Genomic DNA, 19,110 nt, shown 5'->3' with positions numbered 1-19,110 from the left:
TCTTAAGATTTTCATGCATGTATAAGTCTTTAAATATCATTATGGACTACATTTTCATGTAATGATTACTATTTTATTATACTTGAAAAGTTTTTTTTTTTGCCACCGAAACATGGTAGTAAATCAAACGTTTAATTACAAATTTTTATTTTTATTTAGCTATGCAAATAATACATACTTAAACATATTTAATCCAAACTTTTTATCAATACATTTTAAAAACAAACATTATAATTAATACTTAAAAGTGTTTAATTATAGCCAAAGAATCACTGAGATTTTATTCTTAATATGTATTATGTACTTAATATAAATCTCAGTGTAACAAATTTTTCTATCAAACTATTAAGATCTTTTGGTTGTTCAATTGAAGATCTTTGTTGGTTAAAGCAGCAGAAAATTAAAGAATTTTGAAGTATACTAATTTTAGCTTAACATTATTAAATGAGTAATTAATTTTTGTTGAAATTAATGTTTAAAACTTTCACCAATCTGAGCTAAACTTTTTTTTTTAAGAAGTTCTTCATATTCTTTGCATTTATATTTAAAACTGTTTGCTTTACATTTTTATAAACTTTACTAAAATTTCTTTCAAAATTATAAGTATGATTGTTTAGACAAGCGGTCGGCACGGTGTACACAGGTGCACACGAAACTTTATTTGGGGTGCACGAAACTTTTATGGTACACTAAAGTCATTAAGGGATGCACGAAATTTTCAGATTACACAATTTTTTTTGTCTTATTATTACATTTTTTTAGTTTAAGCGACATAGTTAAATATTTAAGTTAATCTAGCCCTGGTGTTTAATTTAGCCTTTAGTTTATCGGTCATTTTACTCTCATGATCTATTTTGGTAATAAAAAGATATGATCTTGAGGTGCACCAATTTTATTTTTTAATTTTAGTGTACACAGCTTTTGATTAATGTGTCGACCACTGGTTTAGATGATTAAATGGGAAAACCACTTATAAAAGCTAATAAGTTTTGTTTCCTCTAATCACAAGATAAAAACAATTGTTTTAAAGCCGGTTAAAAAACATTCTACAAAAGTTATACAGATTAACGGTTATTTATTAAATAAAAACAAAAACTTTGCATGCTAAGAAGTTTATTTACAAAAGAAAAGGAATGAAGAACACAAACGTGGTCATCTTAAGTATTTTCCGTAAACTATCAAGTAAAAGTTTTATAGCCGTTAATAGAGATGTTTATCGTATCAAAAAGTCTTTCGAACTGTGCGGCTAAAGAAACGAATATAGAACCTCCATTTAGACTGCAGTCTGTTCGAATCGTCGCGAAAATACGACGAAGCATTCTTTGAAATATCCTATTAAAAAGTTTAGCTTTGTTATACATTTAACTAGTAACTATAAATTTAACTTAACATATTTTTTTTACAGGGGTTTTTGCTATTTTCGATTTTAAAAAAGCATACTAAAAATATTTTTATTATATCAAATTTGGTTACACACAGAAAAAAATATTCGTTTTAATTAATTAAAAGTGTTAGAATATAATCCTTTAAAAAATCTAAAGTCTTATCTCACAAGGGAGTTTCGTTTTGTTGGCGTGCCCAAACTTTCTTCCGATATCCGTCGGCAAAACTCGCCAACACCACATCGTAAGTCGTATTCTTGCAGTATGACGTCATAATCCTTGCCGAATCGTAACCCACCATGGCGGGAAAGCGGAGGCCGAGTGGCGCGTGATGGCAGAAGACGTCGAGCTCCGTGTTTGTTCCGTTCCCGCTGAGATTGCCGATCCCAGGAAACGATTGAAATATGTCCTCCTTTATTTACGTTTATCTTTTTAAGTTTTCACACTTCAAGTTATAAGTTTGCTGAACGACAAAAGTCTCAAAAGCTTCGATTTAAGGACCTGGTGCGCGAAAAATTTTCCACGTATTGAGCTAAACAACAGGACAGTCAAAGGTTTTTTTAAAATGTACTGCATCACTACAAGTATTTATAATTTTTAAAATAATTTATGGTAACTTACTAATGAAATTTTGGGTACATTAATTCTTATACTGTCCAGTAAAGCATACTTCATTTCTTCGGAACCACATTCAACCAATTTCTGAAAGTCAGACCTACAAATATATAATTTTCAACTATGAAAGTTTAACTAGAAAAACAATAAATAAACTAAAGCAAGTAATAACACCAACTTTCAGAATTAAATAAAAATTTAAATAAGTTGTGTATAAAACTTCAGTTAAATAAATATAAATGACTAAAAAAATTACTAAAGCTTCTATGAATAATATTACATAAGCTAATATAAAGGAAATTACTAAAGCTACTATGAAGAAACGATTTAAATTTTTCAGCTTGCAATAAAAGTTAAGTTTACGAACAAAACAACTTATAATTATTAAATTTGTACTAAATCTACACATTCTACTAAAAAGTTTAAAAATAAGTTGCTACTTTTACTTTTTAACAATATTAGTTTTTAGTACTAAATTTTTACAACTTTTATGAAAAAAATAAAACATAAATTGTATTAAAAGTATATAATTATTAAAGTAAATATCTACGTGTCTGTTTGATAAATGTATTTAATTTTAATTACCAGGCAGAGTTTAATTAAAAAAGATTTTATATGATTATTGTGACATAAAATAATATTATAACTCGTTTAAAGTAATAATAAATTTGAAATAATTAAGTATAGTCTAAATATACTCTAATGTAACTTTATACTATTGTTAAAAATACTTTGTTGTACAAACATTTATTTTCTTTTAAAGTTTATTAAAATTATGCATTTATTACCACAAATTGTCTTTGCTGCTTAACTCCAATCCTTAATTCAAAACTTAAAAAAATAACTAACAGACATTGGTTCGCTCCTTCAAATTTTTTCAGTTTCAGAAACTCGTCAACCATGCATTTATTCCAAAACTTATCAACAAAGTTGCTCAAAATAGCTGTTTGATAAGGGTTATCACCTTTGAAAATGTTTTAGAGTTATTATTTTCATAGATACTTTTAATATTAGTTTATTTTAGAATTTTTATTTTATTGATACTTTTAATATTAGGTTATTTAAGAAGTTTTATAAAATGTTAGACAAGTACTAGTTTAACAACTTATTCTGACATAGGTAATAAAACATTATTATTTTTATTTCAAAGAGGAATTAACATAAAGTACACACTACTTCTACTTCAATGTTATCTCTAATATTCTCTGTTCTTTATTTTCTGAAAATTTGTATAACTACTAATATAAATCAAAAAAAAAAAATGATCTACAAGTTTTTTTTAAAGTTTAATTTTACTTTATATTATTTCTTTAGTAATTGAAGTTTGAAATAAACTTTCAACAATAGTCATTAAAAATAATAGTTCTAAATGGGATATTTATACTGAATATAATATTTACTTTATTAGTAGAAACAAAACATAATAACATGATATAATATAGCACGAAAATATTACATTAACCACGACAACATACTAACTATAGTTTTTTGAATCATTATAAGAACAGAAAAAAATTCAAACAAAGACTAACATTTTAAAATATTGCTATAACTTATGCATATTACGATATGTATTCGATTGTGTGTTTAAATACAACCGAATTTAGTTAACATATAGTAATAATGTTATATTAACATGAAATGAAATACAATTGTTCTAAGTAAAAAGTTTCCACTGAACTATTTCAAGTTTAAATTGTAAGCTATATTAACAGTAGCATAATCACTTTTGTATATTTCATCTGTAGTTAATAATGAAAATAAGTTTACATTAAATTAGAATATTTAACTTATAAACACTTTTAATACATTAAAAAACATAAGCATTTATCAAAATATAAAGTCAGAGCATAATTAATTAAAATACGTACTAATGATTTTAAAAGTTTTCGCTCTTACAAAAATATTTTGATCGTTTAATGTAACAAATCGAGAGTTTGGTTTTATTACAAACGTGTTTTGAACATTCGAAGTAAATTAAAATTTTTGTGAGAGTATATAACTTATGAAGTCTTGCAAAAAATGTAAACATTTTTTTAAGCATTTACAAAATGAAAAATAACCGCTTTATCATGTTTTTACTTTTTTATGTTTAAACATTTTTTATTAACACGTTTCTGAAGAAAGTTTTTTCGTAATCCTTTCTGTTATTACTTTTTAATTTATTTTATTAAAGTTTTTATTATAGCTCTTAAAAATTCCATCAGTCAGAAGTGTTATCTAAGCTGATACAAATATTTTTAGTTACTTTCACTTTTACTAAAAAATGTAGTTGTAAGAAACGACCTAAAACTAAAAAATTTTTAACTTCGAAGCATGTATTGATTTGAACAACTAAAGTTATATGTTTTAGTTAAAAAGTAAAATATACTGTGATAAATTTTTACTATTTTATTCATTTATTTTATGAGCATATTGTAAATTTAAAATTCAAACTTGTGTAATTCGAGATTTGAATTGGTAAAGAAAGATTTTCTTCTTGTAGCGCTGTTTGTTCAGCAACTGAAAAATATTACATTAATCACGACAACATACTAACTATAGTATTTTGAATCATTATTAGAACAGAAAATTTTTCAAACCAAGGTTAAAATTTTGAAATATATTTACAACTTATGCATATAACAATATGTATTTTATTACGTGTTTATATCCAACAAAATTTAGTTATTAAATGCTACTAAGATTTTCTTGGCGTTAAATGAAAATCAAATGTTCTAAGTAAAAAGTTTCAATTGAACTACCAACCTATTTTAAGTTTATTTTTTGAGCTATATTGACAATAAGCTAAACACCTGTTTCATATTTTACCCGTATTTTATTAAAAATAAGTTTACAATTAACTACAATGGATAATTTATAAACACTTGAGTATAAAAAAAAGTATTCACCAAAACATAAAACAGAGCTTAACTAATTAAAATACGTACTAATTATTTTAAATTTTTTTCTCTAATAAAAGAATTTTTTTCGTTTAATGTAACAAATCGAGAGTTTGTTTTTTTTTACAAACATGTTATGAACATTATACGTAAAATAATTTTTTTGAGAGTGTAAAACTTAAGAAGTCTTGCAAAATTTGTATAAATTTTTGTTAAATATTTACAAAATAAAATTAAAATCGCTCTATATAACATTATACGTAAAATAATATTTTTTTGAGAGTGTAAAACTTAAGAAGTCTTGCAAAAGTTGAAGAAATTTAAGTTAGATATTTACAAAACAAAACTCAAACCGCTGTATCATGTTTTTACTTTTTTATATTTAAACAATTTTTTATTAACACGTTTTTAAAGAACGTTTTTTCGTAATCCTTTCTGTTATTACTTTTTAATTTATTTTTATTAGAGTTTTTTTTATAGCTCTTAAAAATTCCATCAATCAAAAGTGTTATCTCAACTGATGAAAATATCTTTATTTAGTTTTACTTTTATTGAAAAATCTGTTTGTTTACAGTAAACGAACTAAGACTAAACAATTTTTAACTTCGAAGCATTTGTTGATTTGAACAACTAAAGTTATAGGTTATAGTTAAAAAGTCAAATTTACTGTGATAAATTTTTACTATTTTATACATTTGTTATATAAGCATACTGTAATTTAAAAATTCAAACTTGTGAAACTCGATATTTGAATTGGTATATGGGTAGTTGATTCATGTTGCACTGTTTGTTGAACCACTGAAATATATTACATTTTTCACGACAACATACTAACTACAACTTTTTTGAATAATTATTACAACAGAAAAAAACAGAGGTTAAAATTTTGTAATAAAACTACAACTTATGCACATTAAAATATGTATTTGATTACTTGTTCATATCCAACAAAATTTAGTTATCAAATGATACTAAGATTTTATTTGCACAAAATGAAAAAAATTTCTAAGTAAAAAATTTCAAATGAACTATTTTTAGTATGACTTGTAAGCAAAATCGACAGTAGCCTAATCATCTGTTATATGTTTTACCCGTAGTTTTTAATGAAAAAAACTTAAAAATCTATTACAGGGTAAATTTATAAACACCTGTAGTACAATAGAAATAAAGTATTCACCAAACATAAAATCAGATTACCACTAATTAGAAATAACTACTAATGATTTTTGATTTTTCGCTCTTACAAAAATCCTTTGTTCGTTTAATGTAACAAATCGAGAGTTTAGTTTTATTACAAACGTGTTTTGAACACTCGAAGTAAAACAAATTTTTGTGAGAGTATAAAACCTATGAATACTCGCTAAAATTCTGACATTGTTGTTAAACATTTACAAATTAAAACTAAAAACGCTTTATCATGTTTTTACTTTTTTATAGTTAAACAGTTTTTTATAAACTTAATCAAAAAAAAGCTTATTAAGTATGCAGTGAAAATCCTTATGCTAATCTTTTAAAACTTATTATTTTATAAACTTAAACCTGTAGTATTCATATTGAATGGTCTGACTGTTCCACTTTGACTTGTTATATTTCTTGGTACTTGTGCTCCAATACTAGTTTCACCTCCTAAAAATGAAGTGTTTGCTAATTGTTTTCAGTTTCTATTTACTTTTTAAAAAGGGTTATATTTTAATAAAAAAAAGAAACAGGTCTTGTTGTAACAAATTGTCCTTTTTTATTTTAGATATTGATTTTTAACACACTACTTGTAATTTGGCGCTGAAGTGTATTTATGTATGATTATTGATTTGTGTTATCAGTTGTTTAAAAACTTAGTTAGTTTATGTCTTTTTGCTTTTGTTTAACAAAACACTTGATTACAATTATTGTTAGAATTTGATATATATGTTTTGCAGCAAACAACTATTAATAATTTATGATAATAATTGTAATGAGTGACTCACATAGTGTTTTTAGAGTTAAATGCTCAAAACGTGTGGCTAAAAAAAGAAACAAAGCTCTTACTTCTAAAGTAACAACCCTAACCAGGCTATGTATGTTACAATTTTACCTTTTGAACGCTAGTTGTAAAATAAAATGCACTTATGTTAATAATTAAAAAACTTTTTTCTCTACAAACAATGTTTGAAGTTTATAAAATATAAATTTTTGCTTTTGAACGAAGTAAAAACTATGCTTAAAGTGCTGAATATTCTGAAAAATAGTTTAAATTTTAACAAATTTTTTTCGACGTAATGTCTTGTTGAAGTAAAATGTACACTAAAGAAATGTTGTTTATATAACAAAACATTCTGATTAAATTGAAACCAGGGGGTGTTGGTGACCCAACATCCAAAGGTTCACTTACTTTACTATTGGGTTTGGACATAATTATTAGTTTACTCTAGACTTAATATTACTAGGTATCAATACTACTATAAATAACCAGGCACAACAATTGAGTGGGTTTCTCTATTAAACGAAATTCAAAAGATACAAAATAAAATGTTAAAATTAGAAGAACTATTTATTATGTAAATTGTGTGAGAAAATACTGTATATTAACCACTATAAAAAACTCAATAATAATTTAAGAAATACTTAAAATTTAATGCAAAATCAAGTGTTAAAAACTTCAAGAACTATAAAAGTATGTCACTTATGTAAAAATGCTTTATATTATAAACTGTAAAAAATGTTTTAAGTAAATCACTTGTTGAAAATCAAAAAACTATAAAAATGTACAGTAAGAGAATAACTAAACTTACTTTAAATAACAATCTTTGAATCTAACAAAGAAAAATATAATTATATATACTAAAACTTTAAAAAACAACTTAATACTAATATTCAAGTGTCTTTCTTGTAAACACTGCAGCTCCCTGCGGTTCTGACAACACACAGCTCAGTCTGGACTGTCAGCTTGTGACTCAAAACATTAAATGAAAAATTTCGTCAGTCAGTTTCATAACAGTAAAATGCGCTCTCATTCTCTTTGTTCTTTTTACATCATAAAAGATAAGTGCGCTCTCATTCTCTTTATTCTCTTTCTATCATCTTATCTTTTTTACATCAGACTTTGCCCGGGCAAGAACTGAAAGTGCTCTTAATAACTCTTAATTTTCTTTTAAAAACAAAACAGTTTTCAAGTGAAATTTTGAATAGCGTAACAAACTAACTATTAGTTTTTTTCTGTTTTATTTAATAGTCATCTTGCTTAGTAGATGGTAGCGTTAAAATGTTTATACACACATATTGAATTTTATAATGATACAAACTCTTAAAAGAATTAGCTTTAAATTAAAAATTATTTTTCCTCTCCGTGGTAATTTTCTAAATGTGAGTTCGTATCCTTTGTACGTATAAGAAGAATCAGAATGGAACTCAACTCTGATGGTGCTTTTGTTTACCAATTCTGTGAAAGTTTGTCTGTATTCCTCCCGGTCAAAATGTTTGTAACCAGAACTTAAATGTATCTGTTTCAAAATAAAATTTTTTAGTTTGTTCTTTTTAAATGATTGAAAAAGTCATAGAATGATTTTAAAATTCCCGAATTAACGCTTATTGTGAATAACCCTTAATTTTAAAATTAGTTTTTAAAATAATCTGTTGTTTACTAAATTATGTTAAGAAAACTATCTCTAAATAAACAAACAAACAAAAAACCCGTAAGTAGTCTAAGTTGGGTTCGGATCTGCCAGAAAGTTCGAACTCAATTTGAGCATCTTCTGTCACTTCTATGTACCAGTTGCAACGAGCGTTGTTCGGGTACTTTCCAGGAAAGTTTGGCGTGTAAATGCGTCGCTTTTCATTTGTGACTGTCGTGTTGTATCCACAGGTTGCCGAGGAATCTGGTTTTCAGAGAGGAACAAAACTAAAGATCACTTTTATAGCATGCGTTCATTTGAATTAATTTGGTTGAAGTTTTAACTATAGAGTAAAGTTTACCATGGTATTTTTTTACTTTTTTTTTACTAGTTAAATAAATGAAATCTCTACGTGAATCTGATAAGCATATTGTAAATTATAAATTTAAATTTGTAAAATTCGAACCTTGAGTTGGTGAAGGAGGAGTTGCTTCTTGTTGCGCTGTTTGTTGAACTACTGAAAATATTACATTAATCACTAAAACATACTAACTATAGCTTTTTGAATCATTATACGAACAGAAAATGTTTCAAACAAAAATAAATATTTTGAAATATACCTACATTTTATACATATTACAATATGTATTTGATTACGTGTTTATATACAACCAAGTTTAGTTATCAAATGATACTAAGTTTTATTGGCATTAAATGAAAAAACTATTGCTGTAAGTAAAAAGTTTCAATTGATCAACTAACCTATTTTAAATTTAACTTTTAAGCTTTATTAATAGTAGCCTAAACTTTATTTTTATGTTTTACCCGTAATTTTTAATAGAAATAAGTTTAAATAAGTTATAGAGGTTAGTTTATAAACACTTGTAGTCTATAAAAAGTATTCATCAAAACATAAAATCACAGCATAACTAATTAAAATATGTACTTAATATTTTAAATTTCTTATTCTAATAAAAACATTTTGTTCGTTTAACGTAACAAATCGAGAGTTTTTGTTATTTTACAAATATGTTATGAACATTTTATGTAAATGTTATTTTTGTTGGGATATAAATCTTATGAAGTATTGCAAAAATTGTAGACATTTTTGTTAAACATTTACAAAACAAAACTAAAACTGCATTATTCTGTTTTTAATCTTTTTAAATTAAATATTTTTATATCAACTTGTTATAAAAAAGAGTTTTTTTTTTTATTGTTTCTATTAATACTTTTTAATAAATTTTTATTAAAGTTTTATTTTTCATTCTCCGAAATTGAATAAGTGAGAAGTATTATCTTTATTAATAGAAATATTTTTAGTTACTTTTAGTTTTACCGAGGAATCTGGCTGTTAACACTGAACGACCTAAGAATAAAACATTTTCAATTTCAAAGCATTTGTTGATTAGAATAACTAAAGTTATAGGTTATCATTGTAAAGTAAAATTAACCATGATAGTTTTTTACTTATAATTCTTACTTGTTAGATAAAAATATTCTTATTTATAAATTTCAAACTTGTGAAATTCGAGCTTTGAATTGGTACACGAGTAGTTGCTTCTTGTTGCGCTGTTTGTTGAACCACTGCAAAGTATTACATTAACCACGACAACATACTAACTATAGTTTTTTGAATTATTATTATGTAAGAAAAATAAAACAGAGGTTAAAACTTTGTAATATAACTACAACTTATACATATTACAATATGTATTTGATTACTTGTTCATATACAAACAAATTTAGTTATCAAATGATATTAAGATTTTATTGGCATGAAATGACAAAAAAATATTTTAAGTAAAAAGTTTTTACAGAACTACCAACCTATTTTATGTTTAACTTTTAAGCTATATAGACAGTTGCCTTAACATAAATTATATATTTTACCCGTAGTTTTTAATGAAAATAACTTTACAATCAATTACAATGGTTAATTTAAAAACACTTATACTATATTTAAACACAAAATTATTCATCAAAACATAAAATCAGAGCACAACTAATAAATATACGTTGAAATAATTCTTATTCTAATAAAAACATTTTGTTCGTTAAATGTAACAAATCAAGAGTTTTGTTTTTTTTTTCATTAACATGTGATGAACATTCTACGTAAAATAATATTTTTGTGAGATATAAATCTTATGAAGTCTTGCAAAAATTGAAGACATTTTTGTTTATCAGTTATAAAATAAAACTAAAACGCTTTATTATGTTTTAAATTTTATATAATTAAACTGTTTTTTTATAACAAATAAAAAAAAAACGTTTTTTCGTAATTGATTCTGTTATTACTTTTTAATTTATTTTTATAAAAGTGTTTTTATCATTCTCCAAAATATTCCATCAGTCAGAAGTGTTATCTCAACTGATACAAATGTTTTTAATTACTTTTTACTAAGAAATCTAGTTGTTAACAGTAAACGACCTAAGACTAAAATATTTTTCAATTTCGAAGCATTTGTTGATTTGAATAATTAAAGTTATAGATTTTAATTAAAAAGTAAAATTTACCGTGATAATTTTTGTTTACTTGTTAGATAAAAATATTCTTATTTAGAAAATCAAACTTGTGAAATTCGAAATTTGAATTGGTACATGAGTAGTTGCTTCTTGTTGCGCTGTTTGTTGAACCACTGAAAAATATTACATTATCCACGATAATATACTAACTATAGTTTTTTAAATCATTATTAGAAAAGAACAAAAAAAATTAAAACTAAGGTTAATATTTTATAAACATACCTACAACTTACACATTTTACAGTATACATTCGATTACGTGTTTCTTTCCAACCAAATTTAAATATCAATTGCTACTAACATTTTTTTGGCGTTAAATGAAAAACAGTTGTACTAAGTAAAACGTTTCAATTGAACTATTTTAATATTTTCAGTTTAACTTTTGAGCTATATTGGCGGTAGCTAAACATCTGTTTTATATTTTATCCGTAGTTGTTAATAAATAAAAGTTTACAAATAATTATAAAGGTTAATTTATAAACACTTGTAGTATATAAAAAGTATTCACCAAAACATATAATTAGAGCATAACTAATTAAAATACGTACTAAAGATTTTAAATTTCTTTCTCTTATACAAACTTTTTTTTCGTTTAATGTAACAATTCGAGAGTTTGATACTTTTTTACAAACATGTTATAAACATACTACGTAAAATAATATTTTTGTGAGAGTATATAACTTATGAAGTTTTGCAATAAATGTAGACAATTTTGTTAAATATTTACAAAATAAAACTAAAACCGCTTTCTCATGTTTTTACTTTTTTTACATTTAAACACTTTTTTATTAACACGTTTTTAAAGAACGTTTTTTCATAAAACTTTCTGTTATTACTTTTTAATTTATTTTTATGAAAGTTTTTTTTATAGCTCCGAAAAATTCCATCAGTCATAAGTGTTATCTCAACTGATACAATTGTTTTTAGTTACTTTTACTTTTACTGAAAAATCTGTTAGTTTATAGTAAACGACCTAAGACTAAAAAATTTTCAACTTTGAAGCATTTTTTGATTTGAACAACTAAAGTTATATGATTTTTCACTCTTACAACAATATTTTGTTCGTTTAATGTAACAAATCGAGAGTTTGTTTTTATTACAAACATGTCATGAACGTTCGAAGTAAAATAAATTTTTTTGAGTGTATAAAACCTATGAAATCTCGCTAAACTTCTGATATTATTGTTAAACATTTATAAGTTAAAACTTAAAACGTTTTATCATGTTTTCAGTTTTTTATAATTAAACTGTTTTAAATTAACTGTATCAAAAAATTGCTTATAATTATGCAGTAAAAACCCTTATGCTAATCTTTTAAAACTTATTATTTTATTATTCTTAATATTATTAGAGTTTATTGTGCAAAGATGGACTAGGGCATTAAAACCCGAGCCGCTTAACAATACACACGAAAAAAAGAAACAAACAAATTACATTCAATGAAAATTAAAATCTAAAAACAACAGAGTAAAAAAAAAATAAAATAAATAACAAACAAATAGTCCTGTACGATAAATAATAACTTAGTATGCACATAGAACAAAACGAAATAAATCCTCATATAAAAACCTATGCATAGACTTGAAAAGATTACACATTTACAAAAATTAAATAAAAACTTATAAATTTAAACCTGTAGTATTCATAAAGATTGATCTAACTGTTCCGTTTTGACTTGTTATACTTCTTGGTACTTGTGCTTCAGTACTATTCATCTCCTGAAATTGAAATGTTTGCTAATTGTTTTCAGTTTATAATTACTTTTTTAAAAGGGTTATATTTAAAAAAAAAAAGATAAAGGTCTTGTTGTAACAAATTGTCCTTTTTTGTTTTAGAGTTTGATTTTTACCACACTATTTGTAATTTAGCGCAAAAGTGTGTTTCTGTTTGATTATTGATTTGTGTTATCAGTTGTTTAAAACTTGGTTGGTTTATGTATTTTTGATTTTGTTTAACAAAACACTTGATTACAATTATTGTTAGAATTTGATATATATTTTTTTCAGCATAAAACTATTAATTATTTATGATAATAATTGTAATGAGTGAATCAGATAGTAATTTCAGAGTTAAACGCTCAAAACCTGTGGCTAAAAAAGAAGCAAATCTTTTACTTTTAAAGGTAACAACCCTAACCAGGCTCGGTCTGTTACAATGTTGCCTTTTGAACGCTAGATATAAAATAAATGTATTTATGTTATGTAAAAGCCAAGCTGAAAGTCCTCAACATTCTGAAAAGTAGTTTACATTCTAAAATATTCTTTTCGATATAGTGTCTTTTTGAAGTAAAATGTACACTAAAGAAATGTTGTCTATATAAAAAGTAATAATTAGAAATTATTATTAAAAAAAATTGTTAGTTTTCTATGTTTTATTTAAGAGTCATCTAGCTTAATAGACGGTAGCGTTAGTGTATTTATACACACTTATGAATTTTTGTAATGATACGAACTCTTAAAAGGTTTAGCTTTAAATTAAAAATTATTTTATCTCTCCGTGGTAATTTTCTAAATGTGAGTTCTATCCTTTGTACGTATAAGAAGAATCAGAATGGAACTCAACTCTGATGGTGCTTTTGTTTACCAATTCTGTGAAAGTTTGTCTGTATTCCTCCCGGTCAAAATGTTTGTAACCAGAACTTAAATGTATCTGTTTCAAAAAAAAAAAAATAGTTTGTTCTTTTTAAATGATTGAAAAAGTCATAGAATGATTTTAAAATTCCTGAATTAACGCTTATTGTAAATAACCCTTTCTTTTTAAAATTAGTGTTAAAAATTATCAGTTGTTTACAAAATAAAACTAATAAAACTATCTCTAAATAAGCAAATTAACAAAAACCCGTAAGTAGTCGAAGTTGGGTTCGGATCTGCCAGAAAGTTCGAACTCAATGTGAGCATCTTCTGTCACTTCAATGTACCAGTTGCAACGAGCGTTGTTCGGGTACTTTCCAGGAAAGTTTGGCGTGTAGATGCGTTGCTTTTCACTTGTGACTGTCGTGTTGTATCCACAGCTTTTATCTGGTTGGTATAGAGGATCAAAAACTAAAGGTCACTTTTAAAGCATGCGTTGATTTGAACAACTAAAGTTTAAGGTGTAATTATAGAGTAAAATTTAACGTGCTACATTTTAAATCGTTTTTTAAAACTTTAAAACATAAATGGTTAAAAAATCGGAAAAATATTGTTTATTACAAACAACATTTAGTTTGGTATTTCAAGACAGCCACGTGGGTTTAATAAATGATGTTAAGATTTTTTAGGGCAATTATATGTTTTTAAAAAAGCTGCTTAAATATTAACTTCATTCAATTTAGTTTTATTAAATAATTTTTTTTTCGCTTTTTCTTTTTAAGTTTATCAATAGTCCTATAGACATCAAAAAAAGATTTTAATTAATTTATATATATATAAAATCTTAGTTATTATACATTTTTAGTTTTTTTTTTTTTTATTAAACGAAGATTTTTGAAATATTTAAAAATAGTGAAATGAATTAGCTAAAAAGCGCAAAATAGTTTAACAAAACTTGTAATACGTAAACTAGTAAAAAATCATATTGATTTTGATTTAAATACGTGAAATTATAATGTTGAATTTACCTGTTAAAAGTCTTGTTTTTTGAAAATTTTATTTTAGTTTGAAAAATATGTTAGTTTTCAGTAACATGGTTTTAATTTACTAAGTCTAACCTTGGCTTTTTTATTTATATTTTGTTTCATTATAACTTAATTGTAATTTAGAAATAAAAAACTACTTTACTCAAATTTATAGTAACAGTGTCAAAATTTAGAATAAAGTACCAAGTTTTTATACTTTTAATACGCAAACTAGTAAAAAATTATAGCGATTTCGATTGAAATACATGAAATTATAATGTTGAATTCACCTTTAAGGTATTGTTTTTGGACATTATTTTTTTAGTTTGAAAAATGTATCAGTTTTTAATAACATGGTTTTAATTATAAAAATTTAACCTTAGTTTTATAGCTAATATTTTGTTTCATTATAACTTAATAGTGTTTTAATAATAATTAACTAATTTACTCAAGTTTTTATAAAAAAACGAACTCACAAAGCTCACTGTTTGATAAGTGGAATGCAGCATTTTGATTAAAGCATGTAAGGAATATTACAAAAAGAACTTGAATTGCAATAGCTCGTTTTTTGTGCTTCATAACTGGAGTTTAAACTTATATTTTCAAACAGCTACTTGAAATCTACGTAAAATTATTTTTTAAATTAGCTTAACTACAAGTTTTAAGAAAAAATCAAGAAACTTTAAAGTAAACAGAAACAAATATTATTTATGATTGAAAACATATATAAATTCAAAGAAACTGCAAAAAAAAACATTTTTATTATATTATTGTCTTGTATCCGTTTTAATTTCATAAACTAACAGTATCGAAAGTACTTATTTCAATAATTAAATAAGCGTGTAACAGCTGCATTAATATACATAATACATGTTTTAATTTTAACTTTAATTTACCTCAGTTTTTCAAACGTTCAAGCATAAACTAAACATTCATTTGTTTGTATATAAAAGGTATTAAAATAATTAATATTTACCACTATCTAAAAAAGTGTATAAAAAAGTCAGCAGTAGTGTTTAAAGAATAAAACTAAATCTATAAACATCAAATTTTGGGTATGTTATTCTCTGATTTTAAATAAAACTTTGCTAAAAAAAATATAATATTTTTTTTTCTAATGCACAAAAGGAATAAGGTTTTAAAAATTATTTCGTATAACTAAAACTTTAATTTTTTACAGCTATTTTCATTTCATTTTTCAAATATAAACTGAACCTTTTTTTTTAAATTATTGCCTCTAAAAAGATTACTGTTTAAATTTTTAATTGCCTTATTCAGATTAAAGTATCCGTGAATTGAAACTAAACAGTCTAAATGTGTTAGTTAACAAAGAGCACCTAACTATACTTTTTAGATAAAGTTGTAAATATAACCAAAAACTCTCAACTGCTTAAAAACATATAAATCGACTAAACTATTCTTTTGTGCAGTACTTACTCAATTTTGTTTTTGTGTTTTTAAACTAATCTACAAAAAACTACAAACTAACTTTAAATTAACTAAGAGCTTTATGTAAATTTTAGTTTACAAAAAAAATATTACTTGTATAGTTTTAAAGCAAAATTAAGTATAGCACTTTTTGTGTATTTAGTTCGTATTACAATACAATTTCTTAAAATGAAAAAGAAATAAAAAATAATTAACTAATTAATATTACTTCTTATATTAAATGTGAATTTTAGTACAATTGTTTGAAAACTGATACAAAATTTTTAACCTACATATATTATGAACAAATTTCGTTTTACTTTGGTTTGTAACTAAAGAAGTTATTTTTAATTACTATTTTAAGTAGAAGTGTGGCATGTGCTCAAATTTTTTTAGAGTTTAAAAAACAAGTTGATTATAGTTAATACATTTGTAATTATAACATGCCTTTTTCATGTATTTACTAAACTTTATCTAGCCTTGTTTTGTTTTTATCTGTAACGCTTACTGTTACTTTTAACTTAAAGTATTATTTTAATAATCTATAGCTTTTATATTAGTAGTAGCTTTCAGTCTTTCTAAACTAATTACAGCTTTATAATGTTTTAGTGACCATAAAACAAAAAAAGTTTATCTTGTAATATACAGAAATCTTTTTTTTTAATTAAACAATCTCATTTAGAATTGAATATTATTTTGCAGTTATACAATTGAAAAATGTAATTAGTTTTTAATTACAATTATTAAAACTATTTTAAAATAAAATATAATTTCATTTTAACCTAAAAGAAGTATGTATCCTTGTATAGATTGTGTTATTTTAAGATTTAAAACTACTATAATCCATTTTTTATAGCAAAACCTATATGTCCTTTATCATCAGTCAAGTTTTGATTTTAAACTAGCATTATATCAATGGAATTTTTTTTTTATGTTCAGTAATTAATTGGCTGCTTTGAATGTTTAAATACTAATATTATGAGATAATTAAAACAAAATAAGTGTTTATATGGTTTTTACTCAAGCTTAATAACAAAAACCTTTGTATTAAAGTAACTAACTAATAGAAATATTTTACACGTAATATATGTTAAATAACTGTTTGCACAATCAAAATATGCAAACGAAGCTGGAAATTGCAAATTATAAGAAAAGATTGTAAAATTTTAAACTCGCATTACTTATGTTTCAAACAAAAACTTAAAAACTGATAGTAACAAAAAGAGTTTGCTAAACATATAAGATATCATATATTATTGAACCTAATTTTGTAAATAGCAATTATTTTGTTTATAATTTGTTCGGTTATTGAGTCTAACAAAGCAAAGGATTTTTTTACTTGTTTTAATTCTATTTCATTCTTTTAAATTAGCTTGATTTCAATTGGATAATTAAAAAAAAAACTAAACTACAGAATTTTTAAAGACAACTTCGATATTTTTTGTTTAATTTGTTGAGTGAAGTAAACTTACAAAAAATAATTGACAAGCAAAAAACGATCCGACCAAAATTTTTACTTTTTTGCTGTTTAAAGTTCGAAAAGTTCTACCCTACTTTTAAACAAAAAAAATTTTTCTATACTTATTTTTGTGATATTGTTTTAATCTTTTAGTAATCAATAGTATTCTTTAGTTAGTTACCATTATATCACCTACTTATATACAAAAATTTTTTAAAAGTTTAGATATATTTTAGTACATATAATACTTTTGATCGTTTGTATAAACAAAATTAGTTATATAGAAGACGTTAAAAACTATATTTACAACTTTAATGTTTAATTGTACATTTATTCATAAACTATTTTAAATTTTGTCAAAATTATTACTATACTTTATATTTAAAACATACCTTCGACCGAAAATATAAAAGAACTTTTGCTAATCAGTATCCATTAAAGCTTAACTTTATTATTAATGTCTGAAATCAAAGCTTATATTTCTAAGCTGCTCTCAACAAAAAAATCATAATAGAGAACTTTTCTATTTGTATAAACGAGACATAGGTGTGTCTTTGGAATTTTCTCGTTTTGCTTCAGTGATTTGTTCCTCATGCAAAGCTACAATATTCAAAAGATAAAAAACTAGCTTGTACACTAATTAAAGTCTTTAACATTTTTTTGTTGTTATAAAGCCTTATTGTTTATGTTCATTGAGCAAAAAAACTCTTAAGTAGATTCAATAAACCAACGATTTATTTCTGTTTTGTTAAAAAAAAAACAATAACAAGTAAAGCTAACCAATTCAAGCACTTTACACTTGCATATTAACGGAAAACTTTCTTAAGCAAAAACCTCAATTTTAAAGTATAAAAAAACAAAAATACAGTTCTTTTTCGACATCAAAAATCTGAAATACATTAATTTGTAAAAAATCATCAACAAAACTTGTGAATAAATCTGAATGAAACACATTTTTTTTTGTTTCTCAACCACATGTCGACATAATGATGTAACTTCAAACTTTCTCGCTCGAACGAAACACCCTAAGGCCTATTTTTAAAAAATTTCCTCTTACGCTTATCGAAAGTATTAAATGCTGCTGTTAAGCTTCCTTTATATTAAATAATATTAGGCATACGCGCGGTTTGTACTAAAATGTAATAATAAAAGATGCTTTTGGTTAACGAATAACAGTTTTAAAGAAAACAAAAATAGACTCTGAAATGCTAAACGAACTATATCACGTATGAACTTTATCACGGATAAGTATTTACGCAACAGACTTTACAACCCTTTTAGTAATATTTCATACCAGGGACGTAGCGTGGGGAAGGATACTGGCGGGTGCGTGCCACCTAAAAAAAAGATTTGTAAAAAGATTGAATGTATTATCTTTATCCTTAAGTATTTGTTTTGCTTAATTTGTTATTTTCTCAATTATATTTTTGCAATATTAAAAAGTTAAATGAAGTTTTGAAACAAAAGTACTGATTTGGTGCGTAAACATCATTGTGTACCGGCTTTGATAAAAATGTCCATAAAAATAATTTTAAATAGATAAACTTCATAAATATCTAGACTCAAATAGAACACAGCAACTGTAGTGCACCGCAGTAGTATGTCAGTTATGATTGATTTTTCTATAAGGAAA

The 19,110-nt window shown here is 24.3% G+C and overlaps 1 protein-coding gene across 3 annotated transcripts; it reads right to left on the bottom strand.

Moving 5' to 3' along the window:
* Positions 1 to 1,107: 1,107 nt before the first annotated feature.
* Positions 1,108 to 17,961, bottom strand: LOC145849705 (uncharacterized). 3 transcript variants are annotated; one of them, XM_082954733.1, is made up of 17 exons: positions 17,870 to 17,961; positions 15,067 to 15,211; positions 13,834 to 14,012; positions 13,558 to 13,644; positions 12,629 to 12,713; positions 11,043 to 11,108; positions 9,988 to 10,053; positions 8,933 to 8,983; positions 8,546 to 8,730; positions 8,198 to 8,355; positions 6,419 to 6,507; positions 5,612 to 5,677; positions 4,434 to 4,499; positions 2,847 to 2,961; positions 2,004 to 2,097; positions 1,553 to 1,794; positions 1,108 to 1,332 (listed from the first exon to the last, which is right to left on the bottom strand). In XM_082954733.1, the coding sequence occupies exons 2-17, from the start codon at positions 15,167 to 15,169 to the stop codon at positions 1,179 to 1,181; spliced, it is 1,806 nt and encodes a 601-aa protein (XP_082810859.1). In that variant the 5' UTR covers positions 15,170 to 15,211; positions 17,870 to 17,961; the 3' UTR covers positions 1,108 to 1,178. The 3 variants fall into 3 exon arrangements, with proteins under 3 accessions (XP_082810859.1, XP_082810860.1, XP_082810861.1); XM_082954734.1 differs by lacking the exon at positions 17,870 to 17,961 and adding an exon at positions 15,487 to 15,573; XM_082954735.1 differs by lacking the exon at positions 9,988 to 10,053.
* Between the last annotated feature and the right edge of the window lie 1,149 nt (positions 17,962 to 19,110).

The sequence above is a fragment of the Thalia democratica genome, chromosome 2 (genome assembly GCF_965202585.1).
Source record: "Thalia democratica chromosome 2, ktThaDemo2.hap1.1, whole genome shotgun sequence".
In the NCBI taxonomy this organism is placed as follows: Eukaryota; Metazoa; Chordata; class Thaliacea; order Salpida; family Salpidae; genus Thalia; species Thalia democratica.
The sequence above is the reverse complement of the archived record's forward strand: the minus strand, read 5'-3'. Positions and strand labels throughout refer to the sequence as shown.

Excerpts from the sequence above, each read along its gene's own strand:
- LOC145849705 (XM_082954733.1), bottom strand. The coding sequence starts at position 15,169 with ATGAAGCACAAAAAACGAGCTATTGCAATTCAAGTTCTTTTTGTAATA. Across the intron at positions 11,109-12,628 it reads AATCTTTATGAATACTACAG|TGGTTCAACAAACAGCGCAA; the intron begins GTTTAAATTTAT and ends AATATTTTTCAG. Across the intron at positions 2,962-4,433 it reads TCAAATCTCGAATTACACAA|GTGATAACCCTTATCAAACA; the intron begins GTTTGAATTTTA and ends ACATTTTCAAAG.